This window comes from Hetaerina americana, unplaced genomic scaffold (assembly GCF_022747635.1).
Source record: "Hetaerina americana unplaced genomic scaffold, ioHetAmer1.1.p SCAF_8, whole genome shotgun sequence".
NCBI classification, from domain to species: Eukaryota; Metazoa; Arthropoda; class Insecta; order Odonata; family Calopterygidae; genus Hetaerina; species Hetaerina americana.
The window spans coordinates 19,538,415-19,559,619 of NW_027287427.1; the positions used below are offsets into that span (position 1 = coordinate 19,538,415).

General features: G+C 35.8%; 1 protein-coding gene across 1 annotated transcript in view; it reads left to right on the top strand.

Moving 5' to 3' along the window:
- LOC139697949 (dynein axonemal heavy chain 1-like) overlaps positions 1-21,205 on the top strand; it is a 500,497-nt gene that overhangs the window by 356,217 nt on the left and 123,075 nt on the right. Inside the window, exons 48-49 of the mRNA XM_071596807.1 lie at positions 13,957-14,085; positions 16,721-16,841. Of these exons, the coding sequence (XP_071452908.1) occupies positions 13,957-14,085; positions 16,721-16,841 (250 nt within the window). The remainder of the gene's footprint in view (positions 1-13,956; positions 14,086-16,720; positions 16,842-21,205) is intronic.

The window sequence follows — 21,205 nt, forward strand, 5'->3', positions numbered from 1 at the left end:
AAATAGGTTATTCGGAGCCGTCACATCTCTTTATGCGATGAACAGTCCGTCATTGGTACTAATTTTATAAAATTAGAAATATATCTTTTCTTTAAACATTAATGCTGCTGAAACAGGACATTTAATGTTGAAATTTAAATAAATTGGTGCATCTCTTTTTTATCTTCGTTGATTTTCCTGACTTTTAGGATCCCTCATTACCTACGACAAACTAATAATGTATGTTTAGCTACTAAAACATGTTCAGCGCTATGTAAATCCTGAAAGGGTTTCGCATTACCTCAATTTGTTCATAAAGATGCTTATTTCTTGATTAGAAATTCATCGCAAAGGAGTTGAGATTGAAGTAGCAATCTGACGTTTTCCGTTGCCCTAACTCTCCGTGGTATATACGGCAATTCAATGGCATGGTTGTTTCTTAGAATGACTCATCTCTCTCAGAGCCCCTGATACCGTTTCAGTTAATGGATGGGTCATTACTTTCCCGTTCCAAAAGGGGACTCAATTGCGATCACGCAAAGGGTTTCCCTTTTAAGAAGGGATTTGGCAAAGTAGACCGAGGAGCCAACCTTCATTAGCCCGCTTGACGCCTCAGATGGTTGGTCGAAGGGTCATTAATGCGGAAATATATAATCTGCAGGAGTAGAAGCGAATACGACCACTCAAGAAAATCGTTTTTACCGTTAAAAATGTTTCAATTGGCCACTGAGAGTGGCCCAATCAAGCATGGCCACTCACGTTGGCCAATTGAAAATGTGAAAGGGACAGAATATATGGAGCATTTCATAGCAACGAGGAATTTAACATCTCTTCTTTTATATATTGTCTGTAGCTGAAGAGAAATTTCCTTCACAAATGAATTCTAAAGATTTAATGCTCCCCTGTTAGTATTAGCTGAGGTCAGTTTTTTCACCGGTCGACAACGGTTTTCTCCTTGAAGACGCCATTTGACACATTGGTGAATAAGTTTAGAAATTGGTCCCTTTTTGGAACACCAACTGTTAAACCCGAGAGTTTGCAGCTTCATACTTAGCATACAATTAGTACTGTACGGTACTTTTCACTGAAATAAGCATGTGTATTTTGGAGCTGCTTTAATCGCCTGAATGTTGGCAAGAAGGTAAACCCAACCTTTGATATTCCCCTGTTAAAAATTACTTCATGGCCGGGGAACGTTAACTATTCTTTTGGCATGCATCTAATATTTAATCCTAATTAATTGAATGCATGTGCACCATTTACCGTCTATTGAATAGGCGGAGCCGATAACTCACCAGAATCGCGCCATATTTAGCGTTGCAAACAAACGCTGTTGCGGGTTTACGCAGACTTCTGGGACAAGTAAATTTAATCAAATATGGAGGAAAATACGGTATCAGCTGAAGTAAAAGTAGTCAGTTAAATTTTTTTTAATTAATAGAAAACTTAAAATCATCCCGGAGATAAACCAAGTAGGTCTTTTACATTCCGTGCGTCTTTTGGATTTTTCTTGGTTACTTCTCATGCCACTTTTCTCCCGCCATGTCGTTTCATTGCGGTGTTGGATAACTTAATTACCCCTTGCTTAATCATTAATAATACCTTTCGAATCGAATATGCGTTTAATTGCTCTTATCTCCGAGCCATCATTTTATTTTGGCCTTGTTGATAATGGTTCCCCGACTCTTGCGTCTGAGTGACGTACCATTGACATCTATTCTCAGTTTACAGCGTGGATTTTTCCTGTATTTATTGATGTTGTTTTCGCGAATAAAGCTTTGTCAGGAAAAGAACACCTTCATTTTTTTCAGAGGGAAAAGGAAAGAGAATCGGATGCGTTACTGCAGCCCATCGCCGACATTGCGTGGAGACGTTTGTCGCGCGCTGCGAAAGGCAGCGGCGTGAATCAGATAATAAATTTAGATCACGTTTCCATGTAAGGAACTTTCATTTCCTTCCGACACCGAATTTTATTTGGTGACCTTAGTGGGGTAGTCGCCAGGAGTAATATTTGTAGCTTCATTTTATCCCTCAACTGCTCTCTGAATAGTGATTTATATATTTACTTCCTTTCAAATGGAAGCTTTAATAGACTGTTTTAGTTCCCCAAAGTATTTTCTCCATCTGAATCCCTCGGAGAATATAGAAACGGGAGCGGTAGAGGGGAATTAAGGGAAGTTTTCTTTTATGTGGCTATAATTTATCAACTTTCGGCGTGTGCGCGAATTTACGCCATAAATTTTGAAAAATCATTCTTTCATAAAATGTGTCTTGTATAAAGCGGATCTTTTATCTTCATCTTCTAGAAGTCAGTGACGCCCTGTGCGCAGTAACTGTTTCTTCTTCCCACTCACTCCCCTTGATCCCCTCCTTTTTCCTCCACATTTTAAACTCATTCGTATCTCACATTTTTTATTTTGAGTTTCTCATGGTTGATATTATGCAATTCAAATTAAATTCTTTGATTAATAAAATATCCTTTCCACTTCGATCGGTGCCTAATTTCTTAGTATATTAGATGTTTCCATTCACGTTGATTAACCTTTTAGTTGCGGATGACTGTTATCCTGGCCTACTGTTTCTTTCATCGTATTTACTTAAGTAAGTTTATTTATCTACTTAATTGCAGTATGAAATGCATGTGATATTTGTCCCAAAATGTGAGTCCCCATCCCTGAACGTTTTATTCCAATTATAAAGAATTGAAGAAAGGAAAAAATGACTCGCAATCATAGACTATTTTTTCATATTTCATGAATATCTCTCCACAGTACTGGAATATCTTTATGCGTTTAGCATATAGTCGTTCATAAACATTCTTTTTTCCATTTTTTGCACCAATATTTAATGAGCTGCTTTAAGATCTCCTTGAAAGTTTTACACACTAAAGGTTACATAAATGAGTTGTTACAGATGATTTTGTGAAATTTTTGGAATGTATTAGCTAATATATTTCAAAGCTTTCCCCAATTTTCTTTGTGTGTATCTTAAGCGAACCAAGCTTTTAATTATTCGCTTCACTTTCTCTCGTTTTAACAAAGTAACACTTATAAGTATTTACAGGCATAAATATTCTTCCCCGAATCGCCCAATGTATGGCGTATTTTTCTACACAAGTGATCCATTAATAAATGGAAATATCTTTGTAAATATGGAATTTTAAAGGTCTGACCCAAAGGAATGTTGGAAAAAAGTCTTGGGTATATTTTCTCCAACCCTAAAACCGTTAATCAAAAACGCTTCATTTGGAATTAGAGGGATGAATCACGTAGATTAAATGAATTTAAATGCTTTGTAAGTGATAACTTTAGGAGAAAATATATGATTACCTATCAACATTGCATGTATTTTGCCTTACATTTTAAAAAACGTTTTTCCAAATATATTTTTATTTTAAATAAAATTGTCAATGTATATTTTTATTAATTCATATTTTGATATATTTCTCCTGGTGATTGATGTCTTGTGTAATTAACCTCAGTAGTTTCATTTTGGAGAGGTCGACTTTGAGAAAACTCTCAAACTTAGTCTACTTCGATTCAAAATCTAAGTATTCATACTGCGAAATACTGTATTTGCCCTGCATAAATAGAGCAATGTTTGAGTCATAGTTTTCGGAAGGATACCAGTTATGAACAATCACATTTTAGGGAAGGAACGAAGACAACAGAACAAAGTGAAAGCTTGTTCAACATTGCGTATAACCTTTAATTTATTATTCCATTGTATTACACAATACAAGCTATATAAATTCGCTGGTTACAGGCATCTATATTTTACGTATTTTAAGTTGCAGTAATGTTTGTCATTTACACATTATTGCTGATTTTAACTATTAAAATATTCATATGAGTTATCAACTGTGAAAAGTAGGTGAAAAACCTTTTTGGAGGAAATTTGACAACGGTCCGCTATTTAGTTGTATTTACTATTTTTACTGTGACATTATTTACCCAGAATTTCAATTAATTTAAATATAGTATTATAATATTACTCTCCGAGTCTCCGTGAGTTAAAACTCTTGGGGATCGAGATGGTTCGGTAGCTATCGTACTGGCTTCCCACCCTGAGGGCCCGGGTTCAAATCCCGGCGGTGTTGTATATTTTTCAGTGGTATCTCGATCCTTATTTGAGGTTCTTTGTGGAGAGCACTTTGAATGAGTACGCCGTCCATCGGATGGGACGTTAATCTGTGGACCACTTGGCGCCTTTCGTAAAGAGTAGGCTAATGCCGACGCCGGGTTTCTCTCCACTCTTCATCCTTTCCTGTCCATCCCCAATGGCGCAAATGACCTCAGTTGCCGGTCGCCTCCCCTAAAAACTGCTACTACTTCTAAAACTCTTACGTGGTTGGAGTTTTTGCATTTCCCTATGAGCCATAGAACAGTGCGGTTGAAAATGATGATAATTTATCCTAGTGGTGTCATTCAGGTCAGATAGATCGAAAGATTGGAGCTATAATAAAGATATTCCGCATCTGCCTGCGTCGGTTCTACATTTAGGTGGCTGCTAAGACGTCTGACCTCAATGGGACGACCATTTCAGCGATGGTAATACCCTCATGCTAGGCCTACGCAAAGTATGATGGAAAGATATAGGGAATTTTTTAAGCGATTGTTACAGGGTTAACTATTATCGACGGGTGTAAAGGCAACTTGGTGTAGACTCTATACTGGTTAGGAAAATAGGGAGAAGGCTAGTGAACGTGGAACAGGGAAATGCCAGAATAATATTAGTAGAAAAAAGAACAGGCTCGATTTGTTTGTAATCCACGTGTACTTGCCGATAAGTAGTCATGAGAAGATAGATAGAAAGAATAAGATAGTATATACAATCAGAAGATGAAATTATTTTGAGTATACCTTGAAGGGTACAGTTGATAGTGATGACAGATTAGGATGATTTGGTAGTTAAAGAGTTAGATAGGATTTACGATGGCGATTCGAAAAGTAAGGTATCATATTTTTTTCATGAAACATCAAATTTATTATCAACTTTACGTACATCTTAGGAAAGGCTCGGCATTTAGCAATTTTTCTACATAGTCGCCTTGACGATCAACCACTTTTTGCATCCTTGTAAGCAGCTTTTTGATTAGGTTTTTTTTTGGAGATTAATTTTTAGCGTTAGGTAAAGAAGCATATACAAAGAGGTAGGAGTTGATTCCTGGCACCTAAAATAAAGATTTTAAGAAAAGACTGGTGGAAAATTTACCATGGAGGGTAGTTTTATATAGTTCATTAACTTGGTTGTTGAGGCAGTAGCAGGTATGTTGAGCAGATTGGGGGCTTTCGAGACGAGGATGCGAAGAAGAATGAAGAAGATAAATGGGATGCACAGGAAAGACAGCGATGAAATTCTTGGCACGGTAGGGGAAAAAAGAAGGATGTCGGGAACAGTTCTAAGAAAGCAGGATAAGTGAGTGGTGCAGAAGGTACTGAGAAGTATGGAATGCTGAGTTAGGAGGTTGAGGGGGAATTCTGGGTAAGCGAGTTGTATGAAGGAAAATAATTAGCTCTTTGAATCGAATTGAGTTAGGTAGAAAGTGAGCAGAGCAAAATAATGTGTGACTTAAAAAATTGTGATGGGGTTAAAGGATATTTTTGTCACGTTATGTACGAGAACGGGAATATTTAGTCTCAGAGCCCATCTAAAACCTACCCTTTGCCGGTAGTCTTTTGCTAATAATGATAATGAAACATATTAGTTCCTATTTTCTGATATGCAAATTTTATTTTATAAAAGAGTCGCTGATTTATTCGTATTTTATTTAAATATCCACGGGAGCATAATTTAACTTTGGTTTAAAATATTTGTAAACTCATTCATCATGATGACGTTTATGTCGTTCACTAAGTGTGTCTGTCGTAGATATCCTTTACGGATAAATGTTTTGTACTCAACTCAACATATTTTAGACCCCTCTTTGTCGTAAATCTGTAACAAAAGCCTAAATATTTCCATTGCTGTGAATTCAGTGCATTAATTATGCAAATTTAAGCAGGTAATATTTGCTGATTTATCATGCAACTGAACAACTAAGGTAATTTTACGCTTTTCAGAAACCCAGAATAAACAAGTAGAATTGCATCTAAAATAACCTAAATTATAACATTTAATACATTTGGCTATTGCGCAAAATACAGATATACAAATTGTACTTATGCAAATCTGTATTATAACTACTTACCTAAACATTAAAAATAGATGATGTACAGGATGCGGCAACATAACTTCATTTTTTGAATGCCTTTTATTTATATCAAGTTAAAATAGTAAACACCTCTAAGAAAATCTGTTACCAAGTCAGTTTTAGAGTCATCACCATCACCTATCTAGGTACCACATCACCAACGAAAGTGAAATTTTTGACGTTTCACGCGATATTTCAACACAAACTTTTAGAATATATGTATGTCTCACAGTCAAAAGGATTTTGCAAACGATCACCGTGGCTGATTGGACTTGCCTCTCTTCTCCTATGTACATATTTCGCCAGTTATTTTCTTCATTGAAATATAATGGTTCAGAATGCGTCATTTAGTTTCTACTTGTATGTGCCCTTTAAAAGCATCTCTTTTAGCCCACTTTTCAAAATATTATTTTATTTCCAGAATTCTTTTGTAGCGCCACATAACGCCTCTAATCCGCGTTCCATTGCTGCTCTTTTATCCTTGTCTCGAAAGCGTAGAAACTTAAGCTCCAAGTGATTTTTTTATGATTGATTGCGTAAGATTTGTGCTAGTACTATTTATCATTGAAAGTCGTTCATTCCGATAAAGTAATCTCTACCTTCCTTTTGTGGTTTCGATATTACGCTAAATTCTTCCATTACTGATGATCCTGCTGCAATAAATAACAAAACTCCTTTGATTGTTCCTTCAGCGTGTTTTCCTATTATTTTCACGATTGTATCTTCCCGTATCCATCTACGTGCTTGTCACACAACTGCATATATGCATAAGAGTTCTTGCGTGGGTGCGCGTATTTAAACGTACACATACATGCATACACTCACACTCATAAATACGCCTATATTTAATTGACTTCGAGTGCATATTAGCATAGTTGAAGATATATCCTCTACCGTGCTGACAGCTGAAATTTATCGAACCCATCTATCATAATCATTTATAAAGCGATCATTTCCTTAAATTTTGTCAACCGGAAATTCTCGTGACATATCCCAATTTATTTCATCGCATGCCAAATGAAAGAAAAACGATTTTTTTAATATAGGTTGTAATTTTTTTAAATTGATTTTGTGAATAGATTGAATTGCATATTGAAGTTCCGAATTTTGGACCTTAAACTCGTTAGCTTAACCTCCATAACTATAAAACTGGTATTAATATAAGTTGAGGATGAGTGTTCTTCCATAACTTTAGATTATAAAAAATATTCAGGGCATTGAATAGATATTTTTGAAAAAATTAATTATCTTTTCACATACCTATTGACTGTCTGATATAATTTTCCTCAAGATGAATCAATTATAATAAATTGACGTAAGTAGATAAAAAACTAAGAAAGTAAAGGATGATTTCGTGGAATCATGACTTAGTTAATGACCCGGGCTTTTTCTCATTCTTCCTACCCGTGGTTCGGGATTTATCCTGAAGTTTCAGTGTTTTCAATAGCAATAATATAGCCTAGGTTCATATATGTTCATAACAATAATTTAGGCACTATTTTTCAATATTTAAATGGCTTTTTAACTAAATAAATTACTATTAAATATAAATAAGTTAATTCGTTCCTCCCTGAACATCTTTATCAAGCACCGTGACATATAGGTGACCTTTAAACCTTACCTTTTAGCCTTTTAAATTGCTGATACTGTATCAAGTAATTTTATCTTGCATTTGTTTTATTAAATATCAGAAGGCTCTTTATAGGCTATAATAATACAATAATATAATTAATGATCAATAAAAATGCAAGAAGTTTCATTTTCTTCATTGAGAGCGGCATATTCTGGAAACACCCATCCAAGTGTGAGCTTTGAAGCTTTGCTTAGCTTTGAAAACTTGAAACCTTTTTAACTTTTTCCTATTACTCCACCATTCCAAATAGATATGTAAAATTTTCAAGGCGTCGTCTACATCTAGTATTGTGCATTAATATTCAATACTTTGTAAATCACAGCAACAATGTGTGCATTAAAACATAATTTACTCCCATTAAGTTTTAAAAATCAGGATTCCAATTTCATAATGTCACTAGCTAATACGGCGAACTTCGTGCCACCTAACATTCAATAACCAGTTTAGTAACTTTATTTAATAACCAAGAACGGCTGTACCGATTTTAATTATATTAGACTTGGTATAATAAAATAATGAAAACAAATTCAATAAAACTACAAAAATTAGTATTACAATGGCTTGTCAGAAAGACATTTGTTTTATTCAATCTATGCATACATTTGGGTTTATTCTCTTGAGTCAAGCACCTTCTGATAAACAGCATTTTTTGTTTGGTTATCAGGCGCATGAAAAAATAAAGCAATAAATAATAAGATGGTTTACCAACACGTGAGCATGTCACATATATTTGACCATGAGAAAAACGGATTTTCTAGATTCAGGCCACAAACAATCAACGATTGGCTTTCTGATTTGTTGATCGTAATCGCGAATGCAACACGAATTTGAAATGGAATTCGTTTAAACTCAAAGGGCATATCGTTTGGAACCGTTGGAATCCTCGGAATGAGAACTTCCTCATATTCGAATTTTCCTCTGCGTATAGTCGCGTGAATCAAATTGATCATCATTTTTTTCACCTAACGCGTTCCATTGCATAGTTGTGCTTGCTTTAAGTTTCGAAGCATCATGACCACCGACCAACCTTAAGCTGTAAATTGTGCGGTGGTAAGCCAGGTACATCCAAGGAGTTAAAAAATTCAGATGGATAGTTGGTGACTTAGTCTTCGTTTGTTACAAAGCCAATAGATTTGAATGAATGCAGAATGCCAACGATTTGATTGTGAATAACAAAGTTTTAGTCATCCACATCTTTGTCCTTAGCCGCCAAAATTGCTCGCTCACTCAACCATTTGTGATTTTTGTGGTTATCAATGATGATTAGAAACACTTTGTTGATGAGCTCATCTTTCGAAGAAACGATATCGCAAAAATTCCGAGGAACTGAAATCAATCCGCTCGATTCGTCTACAGGAACACGGCCCTTACATAAAGCCAAAAATGGCTTGGAGAAACTTTCAGCAGATGGATCGTTGAGCAATGCAACTCTCATGTTTCTTTTCAGTTGAAGTTTCTTCACATAGCGCCACAGATTTGATGATTTGAGGCAAGTGTTAATTTCATCGGCAGCAGTCGATCTTGGAATAACTTGCAGTGTTTGGTGGAAATCGGCAGACAGTAAAACCATTATGCCACCATTTCGAGTAATTTTGCAGATCTTTCAATTTCCAGTCAAGTGCTTCCAATAACCGCGCGAACCGCGTCACCTTGTGTTCGTGCGCTATCGTTCATTCGTCCCATATGATTTTAGATCCTACTAAAGTTTTGGCAATTGCGGACTGTTTCCAAATGTTATATATCACTTGTTCAGAATTTCGTAGGTTTAACGGCAACTTTAACGCTGATTGAGTCAACGATGTGACCGCTATGCCAGAAGAAGCAACTGCTACCGCAATGTCCGATTTCTCACAAACAGTGGCCAAAAGTAATGATATGGGGAATGTCTTCCCAGATCCACCAGGGGTATTCAGGAAAAATAAGCTCATAAGAAAATAAGAAAACATATTCATGTTCACGTTCCAATTCTGGATTTAACGCATCCTTCATTCCACGATCTGGCGCTGGCATTCCTAACTTCACTAATAAACTGCCGCACATGAGGTAAACATGTCTTCAATCAACAGCAAAGCCTGGTAATTCATCTCCTCATTTACCTCAATATCGAAATTTCTTGAACTTACACAAATTCGATGTAAAATGTCTTCTGACATGTTATCCTTGAATTTGCTCCACATGCCACGTTGGGTGGATGGGAAGCATGTAGAAAGGATGATAGCAAATAATGAGCGTAACTGACTTGGAGATCAAGAAATTATTGCTTCAGCCATTGTCGTGCCCCAATGATGATCGTGTTCAAGCATATTGAGCTCTTGACATGAAGCATGAAATTTTGAATAACTATTAACAGATCGTAGTGATTCGAACGATGTTGGCCCTCGAACATTCACCGGTAACAACCGCAAATAGAAGCATTCATCATTCTTCGGATGAACTGTATAAATAGGGTCAAGAACATCAGTAGGAAACACATCCGGATGACAAGGAACCGCGTCACCTTGCTTTCGGCGTTGAAATTTCTTCGTTTAAGCTTTTCGATACGGTATTATACGACACGATATTACGATACGATAATTTTGCGACATTTAAATGATTATTCTGCTATTCTAGGATGAGGCCTCTAGGAAAAAACCAAATATCATTAAAATAGCAGCGCCATTCTTGAGTTATAAATGGTGTAACTAACTCGACTTACGACTTTGTTGTATGCATGTAATATATCGATTATGAAAATAGGAAACAAAGTATAACCCAGAGCAAGAACGTATTCCATTATAAAACTGCTGATAAGGTTTTATCGAAAATAGTTTAATATGCAATCAAAATACTAACAGGCGAGCCTATTATTTGCTTGTTTTGCTTTGCGCTGTTATTTTTAGCTATGAAACCGAATTGTTTCGATATATGCCTTAGTATCATAACTTCAAGCAGACAACCATCTTTGCTCAATGACGCTGTTCTGCACTTCCTTGAGATTCTTTTACCATTTATTCCAGTTTAAAAAGCGTTTGCACGGTTTGTGTTTTCACCGATTTATTATGGTGGCTGTGTTCTTGTGTATTTGAATTTTTCATCAATGAAATATCATAAAATACTCTTTGAATGAGATGTAAAATTATTGATAATCCACTGTTTGTATGAATTTAATGGCTGCTATCTTACACGTTGTCTTCAGAGCTCTGGAGGCTATCTTGTTTTAATGATATTTGTACGCTAAAATTACGGAGATATTCATGACAGCATTTGGTTAGTGAAGTCACTCTACGAATGGAAACAATTCTCTGAGGGCATTAACCGAAAAGCTTTCCTGCTTCGACTTTATGTAATTAAGGCTACTCTTTGAACTCGGCATGTTTACCCTGCTTTTGTGAGTACGGTGCCCATATCGGCATCACCTCTGGCTTTTGTTGGCTGGCCCGGAGCATAGGCTCTTTCCATAAAATTCCTGAGGAACAAATTAAGAGGGACGGGATTTCTTTAAATTTAGAAGTAATGTCCCGCACTTTATGGTGGGAATTAATTCTATGCTATTTTAAATATACTTTCCTATATAGATTCTAATAGATTTTATAATTTGCCTGGCATATATTTGGACTATGAAATACGTTCAAAGATTTAAGTTAATTGTACATTGATCCTCATGCATCACAGCCACGTCATTCTACCTTCAGTTAATTTTTATTTCTGTAAAACAATGGTGCTGCATATCAAATCTTGTCATTAATAAATAATATCATTATTTTACTTAAATTTATCTTTTTAGCGTTTTTTCATAAACATTGCCTAATTTATATTTTTTCACTTTTACAATTTGTCAAGGTATTGTGCCGTTTTTTAAACAGCTTTGTGAAAAATCTTTTACCTGCTTAATTGGACTGGAACTCTGGAAAACAATTGACATTAAAAAGTCACTTGATTTGTTTTGTACTTATTTCCATAAGATTAAGTATTTATTTCCATAGGAATAAGTATTTATTTATTATTATATTACTTATTACTTGATATGTCACATATTTTACTTGGTGGCGCATTTATGCTCAGATTATTACATTCACTTGCCCAGTATGTAGCTAATCATTTAAGAGTATCAAAAAAAGTATTATTTTCTGCTTACAATAAATTCTATAAATTAGTTATCCATTTACGTCATAGCTGTTTTGCAAACACATACTAAGGAGTTCAACTTCATTATCATCCATAGTTCAATCCTAAGATTGTTGCACTGCAGAACTTTATTCTTCTATATTCAGCGTTGATTCCCTCGCCCCATAATAGCTTCTGTTTTACATCCTTCTTAATATATCCTTTTTAGTTTTCTCTTGGTATTTTTTGTGGCAATTGCTCTCTAATTTTCCCTTCTGCTATGTTTCTAACATCTTCCATTGTACATAAATGTGTGTCCAATCAATCTCATTTTTCTTTGCCATAGAGCTCTCCAAATGGTTTTCTCTTTTACTTTTCTACATATTTCCTCGTTACACACTTTGTCTGTCCATTTAATATTCATTATTATCCTCCAGCACCATATTTCAAATGTTTCTTTTAGTCTTTTCTCACCAGGTTCTATTTTTCAGTGGTCTAGTTATGCAATAGCTCATGTGTCTGATCCGTAGAGAGGCAAGCTCTATACTGGTTTCAATGTATGACCATTCAAAATAGTACGCAATCATTTGATCATACGGATTTATAACCCGACCAAAGGGAATACAGATTAGACAACTGCTGGAATATGAAAAGGTTGTCTTTCTGCACTGTTATTTACAACACAACCCGTTTTTCTTGTAAAATGAGAATGCATTTCTTGTTATTTATGCGTAGGTAAATTTGCTATGTATTTAAATAAATTTTTAAGCTCCATTTTTTATTGTTGTTTAATTATTTTTACCCGGGTAGTTATATTTTTTGGCTTGTAAGTCACAGCTTTAGTAATGTCTTATTATTATTTGCAGTAATGCAAATGCACTGGCTTAGGATAGATTTTTAATGACTATTATAATGCACACTATTATACTCGTAATCCCTTGCTAACATGAGACAAAATATCCTTAAATCTTATGCTACATATTACAATAACTAATTCTTTGGCTCTGCTTACTCTCTGCCTCGCTTGAAAACATCCAATATTACCATTCTTTTCCTCCACATCCTCCTTTTCCCGAGCATTCACCCTTCTACAGTTCTCTCTTTAAATTCCTCCCAACAGCCGTATCACTTCACCTAACACAACTTCGCCGTTATTTTTCTTTATGTCTGTTATATTTGTACCATTCTCCTCTACGCCTAAACACTCAAAATCGTCCTATATGAGCTTATGCTCTTATCTCAACGACTAAGTTTCCGACCCATGTATATCCGAGCTCTCTGTAAACGGTTGGTTACGTAATTGAATTCTTTTTTTAATCTCTTCAACCACCTTCTTCTATAACCTTTCGTGCATAGGTTAACTATATTCCTTGTTCTAGTTCATATCCCCCTGCTCCAATGATTATCTTAGCATCTTTGGGAATTAAATTATCTTCGTTTTACAATTATTAATTATATTCCCATGGTTTTCATCCTGATATTGCATATATTAATCAAGTCAAATTCTCTCATAATTATTTAAAGCTCTTTTATCTTGGAATTTTTTCTTTCATATTTTACCTTTCCTCGTATAATAAGGTAGATCGATGTCCCCCCCCCCAAAAAAAAAGGATTTTCCTCAATCACGCAAAGTTGAAAATATTTTGAAATTATACCTCCATCTATTACTGTTGAAAACATATCGAGGCTTTCATTATTTTCTAAAAATTTGTTATTTTACGAATTTGATTCTTATTATTAACATTTTTATTGTGATGTATAGAATTTTTAAATGACTTACTTTTTGTAATAGCTTAGACTTTTTCTCGCCATCTTGCCCGCCTGTTCCATAATGTATTTCATTTGCATCCACAATAGAATGAATCTAGAATTGTTTTCTATTTATCTTACGAGCGTAGAAAAAATATAAAAACTCCAGCTCCTTTGAATTCATTTTGATATCCATTATAACTCTTTGCTACCACCAATAAATTGATTTATCAATACCGCATGCCTTAATTATTTTATTACCAATTATCGAATAAGTACAGCAGAGTAATTTGTACTTGTACTTGCCTTTGTCTCACAGTCCGTAGCCACCCAGTTTTTTGAAGCAATCCCCGACTTCACTGTAGAGCCAAGCATTTTAAAGGGCCTTGTCCGTTCCTGTCAGCATATTCACCAGAGCGTAATTACAACCAGTGCACATTACCTCCAGGTAAGCTTAATTATTTTTACGCATAAAATAAAATTTTAATAAAATACATTTTTTTTATTCAAAGTACTTTATTTCATTTATTTTAAATTTTAAAATTTTAAATAAGTAATTCCTTGGTGGTGTAATGCTAAAACTTAAGTTTATCGACGTCTGCACATTATTCTAGTCATATAGTCCGCAGATTCTGTGCCGATTTAATATATTTGCAAAAATCTACCAGGTTATGGTTTCCTATTGATGGGCATGGGCTTATTAATTTGCTTTAAAATAATATATTCCTAAAGAGATAATTTGAATCTTTATTTACAATCCCTTGCCCTCCTTATTTATAGATGAATGAATATTTTCCCTATCCCTACGTATAAAAAATCTTCCGCAATTTCATAGATTTCTTTCCAGTCTACTATTCCTGTACCAAGATACTCCGTACCCAATTAGATTCCATTTGACGAGCTTTTTTACTTCTCAATCCTAAAATATCTTTCTGAACCCAGCATAAGCACTGCGGTGAGTATTCGTGAGTTGACACCCATTTGTTCGTTATTTTAAGCAGTCTTGCCTCCTGAACTTGAAAATATCTCCTAACTATCCCCTTCAACCCTAATTCCTCGCTCCCATGCCGCTTACTTTGTCCTCAATTCTTTTCCTTGAGCCATTTTAAACCAGAGTCTTGGTATACACGTAACACGAGAGGAGAACAAAGAAGAGGAATTCTATAAGGTGCGATAGTTGATTCTACTATTTATGGCGTGGTACCTTGGGCGTTATAAAAAAGTAGTTTTTTTCATTATCGGAGATAACTAGCATTGTTGAAGGTGCTAGAGAATGAGAAAAGGAATAGGAGGGTAATGACAATGTCGTGGGGGAAGAGAATTTGTTTGGGAATGCGCTGCATTTTTGCATCTAGCGCGAAAGCAAGGAAGCGGTGGAATTTTGGATTCTGTGGAATTTCAAAAGGGGTTCGGTGGTTTTGAGAAAATATTCAAGGGGGGTGGTACGTCGAAGAGTGAAGTACACATATTTGTGCCTTCGGCTGTCAGTGATTTTGTTATTGGATGTAGTAGCAAAAATTATCAGGATGCTTTTGAGGAATTGCGATAGAAAAATGTTCAAACCATCCTACAAATCGACATAAGAATTGCGTTTATTCTCCACTGAGGACAAACGCGGCACCCACTTTGTCACTATTTGTTTCACACCCAATGTTTGTGCAAAATTGTGCGTGCATAGTGATATACGAGGCCGTCCTTCTGGCCTCAACTATTTCGAGGACTTTGATTTGTCGCTCACTTAAAACCATGTTGTGGATTTTGTTAATCATTTCGGAGGAAGTTACTTCCGCTGCACGTACCGAACGATGCTCATCAGTTTTGGATTAACAGCCACGTTTAAACTCAATTTTTATTTTGCTAACCTTAAGACGTCTCTACGTAGTCACCATCCGGAGTTGCATCCATTTCTCCCGGCGTTTCTTAATTTTTATAAGTCCACCATTGTGGAACTCAGCTAATTGCATCGAAAACCATTATTCCCCCTCTTAAATGACGTCAATTGTGTTGTCGAATCTCCGGCCTCACATTTATTTATTGAGTTCTGGGGATAAGAAAATGTTCCTTGGGGCGGAGTCGGGAGAATACGGCGGATATGGCAATATTTCAACACCACATCGCTTTGATTGCAGCTCACGGCGTGTTTGCTTCTTAAAAGGTATCAGTAGTCGTGAAACCCAGTGTGTTGGCCCCTTTGACCAGTGAATTTCTTTGTGAATAATATTCGGCATCTGTCGTAACTAAGATCTGTCTCATTCACGATCATTTACAGGTAGATTGTTGCTCTTCCGTCTAATGGGATAAAGTCCTCCATTACCTTCACTGTGGTAGAATCGTCCGTGAATGATAACCTTCCACTTACTGGATAGTCTGTGAGGGACATGTGGCCAGTTTGAAGAGTCTTTTTCCAAATTCCAAAGAAACTGCGGGAGATGCCGCAACAGTAACTTTTAACGGAGTCATCCGATAATGTGCATTTCAATGCAACAATTTCAGAGTGTGTATATCATTCGCCTTGACTGGGATCCCAATCCCAGTCAAGGCGAATGATTTTTACACTCTGAAATTGTTGCATCGAGTCTTTTTCCACCTCACAACTGTGTCGTATGACGGGCTATCATTTCCATATGCATCCATCATTTCATCATTAATTTGCTGGACACTGTAACCTTTCAAATAAAGGAGCTTAATCACTTTGCGAGCCTCTTTCTTCTTCTTACTGCGAATTACTCCAATCAACGGCTTGATTATACAAAAAAATTAACATTAATAGCGGTAATTTACAGCGTTATGTAAATGAGGATGAATCGTTCCTAGGAAGTAACCCTGATTATATTCCTTAAGTTTTTGCTTATATTTTTGTTTCATTTTCAATCAATGAAATTATTCCATGAATTTTAGATAAGAGTTTTAAGTCTTTCTGCGTCAAGGGAGTAGAAATTAGGACCGCGTGTACCGTGGGGTTTTGTGCAAGTGAATGAGTAGGTTAGTTTGCGTGCTTTGCATGTCTTATTATAATGTCCATGCATGCATGTTTAGTTTGGTTTTCTCAATATATGGCCAATTCTATTATTTTTTCCCTTTAGGCACTTTCAAGACACAACTACGTTACTCCCACAGCTTATTTGGAGCTGCTTCAGAGTTATGCTAGTCTACTTAAGAAGAAAAAGGACGAGTTAATGGGAAATAAGACTCGGTATATATCCGGTAAGTATCTGTATGATATTAATTTAGATGCGCGTGCTTGTAAAGGCATTTGCGCTGAAAAACTAGCCCGCAATGCACACTCAATCATTCAAAGAAGAATTTATTATTAACAGCCATGATTATTCGGGCTGATTTCACGCAGTTCTGTGTACCAATCCCTTAAACTCACGGCTTCATCCTTTTGTTAATCATTTTTAACATATCAATCGTTTCTTCCAGGGTAACTATGCCCTTGGTCAATTTTAACCAAGACGTTATAGTGCTTTACTACAGCAAGTTAGGATTTAATGCTTTTAATGAAATTGTTTATGCAATATTGGTTGCTCGTAACTATTAATATTTATTATTTCTTGTTCATGATTTAATTTGTCCCATGCTCAGCAAAATAAGTAGCGCGAACATTTAGGAAGGGCATGTTAACCACTGTCAATAACTTATCCGGTACAATTGTGATTACTGGTGTCGATTTTCAGTCAGTGGGGGCTAGTCACGTTCTAAGGCTTCGTGCGCGGACTAGCTGTTTTTGATTCAGGAAAAATGTTACTGCATTTCAGCGAAGCGGCAATTTTCTTCCTACACCAACGCTATTAATAATAAACATGACAAATGTAACGAAATTTAACTGACATACCTGTTTTGTTTAGTAAATAAAATTTTAAAGAATTAGCATTACCAAATTTGTGGAGGATGCTTCGAGTTTTCAGAGAAAGGTCGATCCGAGCGCGCCATACGGGAAGGCTACAGAACTTTCTGGATTTAAGCTAGGAAACTATGACTAGTAAGCCGTAAAGATATGACTGGTAAAGTATTATTCAACGAAGAAGAGGTTTTTGACAAAATTAAAAGAATCTACTTGGGCACTACAGGCAAAAATAACAGATCGGATTGCTTGTATAATACTGATAATAATACCATAGAACAAGGAACAAAGGCGTTAAATAAAATAAAGTAGAATCCCTGCAGAACTACTAAAGAGTTGAGGGAAAGCGGGGAGGAATATTTTATATGGCCTCATGTATGAAGAAAAAATTAATGAGGCCAGAAGATTTGGTTAGAACAGGAGTGATACCCATCTCAAAAAATAAAAGAGCAGCTAAATGTGAAGACTATAGGACAATAAGTTTGCTTTCACCCGCAGTAAAGCTATTGCCTAGGATCGTCAGCAAAAGAATGGAGAAAAATGACGGCTTAGGAAAAGATAAGTCTGGGTTTAGAAAGAGGATCAGTATGCGCGATACCATAGTAATAATAAGGTAATTAGTAGAAAGGAACATCCGGTACAACCAGGGCATGTATGTCTGCGTGTTATATTTCTAGAATGCGTTCGACGGAGTAAACTGAGCACAACTAGTGAATATTTAACTGAAGATCGGAGTAGAATAGAGGAATAGAATACCTATCCGGAACCTGAATAGTTGTAGAGTACAATGTATGAGTAGCGAGTGAAAAGGCGGGATGGGTAGTGTTGGGGAGGCAATAAGACAGTGGTATTTATTATCAAGTGTTCTTTTTAATATATACAAGTATTATGGGAGGAAATGATAAGCGAGGAATGAGAAAGACTGGAGTGAAAGTAGTTGGGAAACTCTTTAAATCAGTTTGAGTTGCGAATAATTAGGCGTTAGTTAGTCAACCGGTATTACAGATTCAGTGTGATAGGTGTGGGATGAGAATTAGCCATAAGAAAACAAAGCCAATGAGATTCTCAAGAAGTACGAAGGTTGTAAATATTAAAGTTGGAGAAATAAACTAAAATATGTAAAACGGTTCAGCTATTTATAAAATGTTTTGTAAGATGTTGGACGAAAAAATAGGAACAAAAAAATTAATTTTATTTGCTTAGGAAACCTTTACGAATATGTGTAAGTTGATAATAAGAACCTTGTAAAAACGTACAGGGATTCTTTTGAAAAATTCTGGAGATTCAGAGATATGGGTGAGGAGAATAAAAATGGATGGATAGGGAAACCAGCGATGAAGTCCATGGCATGGTAATGGAAGGGTATGAAATCTGGAGCTATTGGAAGAAATTAGAGAGCAGGACAAGTGGACTCAGAAGATAATGAGAGGCTATTGGATACAAGAAGCGATGATAGAAGGGAAAAGACTGGAAAAGCGGGGTTTATGGAGGAAAGGAATAGAACTTAGGTAGGAATTATGAGAGATAGAATGTGAGGAGAGCTAAACAATGAGTTAAGAATGATCTGAGGCTTCGCCCTTACCTTTATCCAATGTCACTTCACCCTGAAGACGATGGCGGAGTTAGCTGTCGAAACGTTGGTGCTACCCAACCTGACCTGGTGCGAAACCCGAGAAGCCTTCATCCACTAAACAATGAGTTGTGTAAAACTCGTATGTAGGCTGGGGTTTACGGATAGTGCCGTTTTTTTTGTTATGGCTTAGGAGTATAATAGGATGTAGTCTCAATAGCTTAGTAATGGCTCGGAAACTTGGTCAATGAGGCGGAAGGATAAGAGTATAATGGAAGCCATTGAGATGTGGATTTAGAAAAGAATTGAAAAAATAAAATGTTCAAAAAGGAGAACAAACAATGAAGTTCTGGCAGTGGTAGAAAAAACACGTGGACTATTTTTGTGACAGTTTTATAATATTGTACCATGCATACGTACATTCGGGTTCCAAGATAGTATTTTGCACTGTGCGCAGTCTTATCGTCTCTGAAGGCCGAGTGGTTGGTGGCGGTTGATTTACGAGTAAAAAATATTCTGTGGTTATTCGGATAATAATATGCGCTAATGGAGCAATTTCCCGTTTCATTTTCATGTAAAGGTAAGGGTATAATGTATGAAATGACCATAACATTGATTTCAGTATGTTTGACAAAATAATGGCATGCATAATTTACTCAAGGGTTACAATAAATGAATAATTATGGTACGACATTTTGGAAAAAGGATGAGCTGACTGCGCGACTAATATACAGCACTCAATCCGTTGTTTACTCCGTGGTTTTGGGGATTGCGCTGTGGGAGGCACACGATTAATTACGATAATCAATTTACCCTCTGGAAAAGGCTATACACCAATGCTTTTTGTGAATATAGCTTTTTGTGAATACAGCTTTTTGTGAATGGCTTTAAGTTCCTTCTCGAGGATATGACCATGGCAACAAGTATTTGGAATTAGACGAAACTGAAATGCAATGTATAAGGCTAAAGTTTCAGTGATAACCCATCATTAACCGTAAATGTACTTGATTTGCTATTTAAGTTGATTCTGTAGCTACATGAATTCTGGCACTCGAGGAATGATGAAAAAAAATGAAAAAAATTAGATGGTGTTTTTATATATTGAGTCGTTTACTGGTGGATTTTAATGCTTAGCATACTCCGTCGATGTCCGAGAGAATCCAAATGCATGTTTCTAAGCAAAGTTCTTTAGCATATTATAACAAGAAAAAAGAGTAAAATTCGCAATTTCACGCTCGACTTAGTGGAACTTATCCATTACTGAAAGAAAAAATGCAGCTTTGTTAATTCCACTTAATGTTTCAATCTTCCCAACCGGATTTATATTCATTGTATATACCTGATAATGATGCCCTGTACTGTAACCCAGGTTGCAGGATTAAAACATTAAATGGAATTAACAAACTGCATTTTTTTCTGTAAGAAAAAAGAGACTTGGTTTTGAAATACAATACCGTACTACGTATAAGCTGTTGGGTGATACTTTGACTGAAATACTGATATTTTCTAATAAAAAGTTACGGATTTTGAGTACTTTTAAGGGAATGACATATTTTTTGTGTGTGATACGATACATGTCGTATTAGAGCTGCGAAATACCTTAGGTTGAAGCGAAAAAATTGAGGGCAGCATTTCCAGAGAACGCATATGCTCCCTTGACACGTCGGCTGAGCTGCTTCCATATCTCATCAATCAATACGACCTCCTTTTTCTATCACAGCGTTTGAGGTATATGTCTCGATTCAGTTTGTTTCATCCTACGGGATTACGTAGCTTCCCTCTTTTCACAAAATAAATCCTGAATCGCGAATCCATTTCGAAAAAAATGAAAAAATTCCAAATATTTTTGAGTCCAGAAAAATTCGACGGTTCAAGTTTACATCTTTTCATGCGAAATGTTTTTCCTTAAAGGTGTTGGACTTGAATTGATTTCTTTTTACCAATAGGATCTGATGAAAATTAATCAAAATATGTTTGATTGTTTCACGGCAAAAAAATATTCCTCTGAATTTTAAATTTACCTTTTTATACAAAAGTTATTTTAAATGTAATTTCTCATTCACCTGTTAATTCCTTCTAGATTATCGGACTTTTGATGGTATATTGTTTCAAGGCAAAAAAAATATTCCTCTGAATTTTAAATTTGCCTTTTTA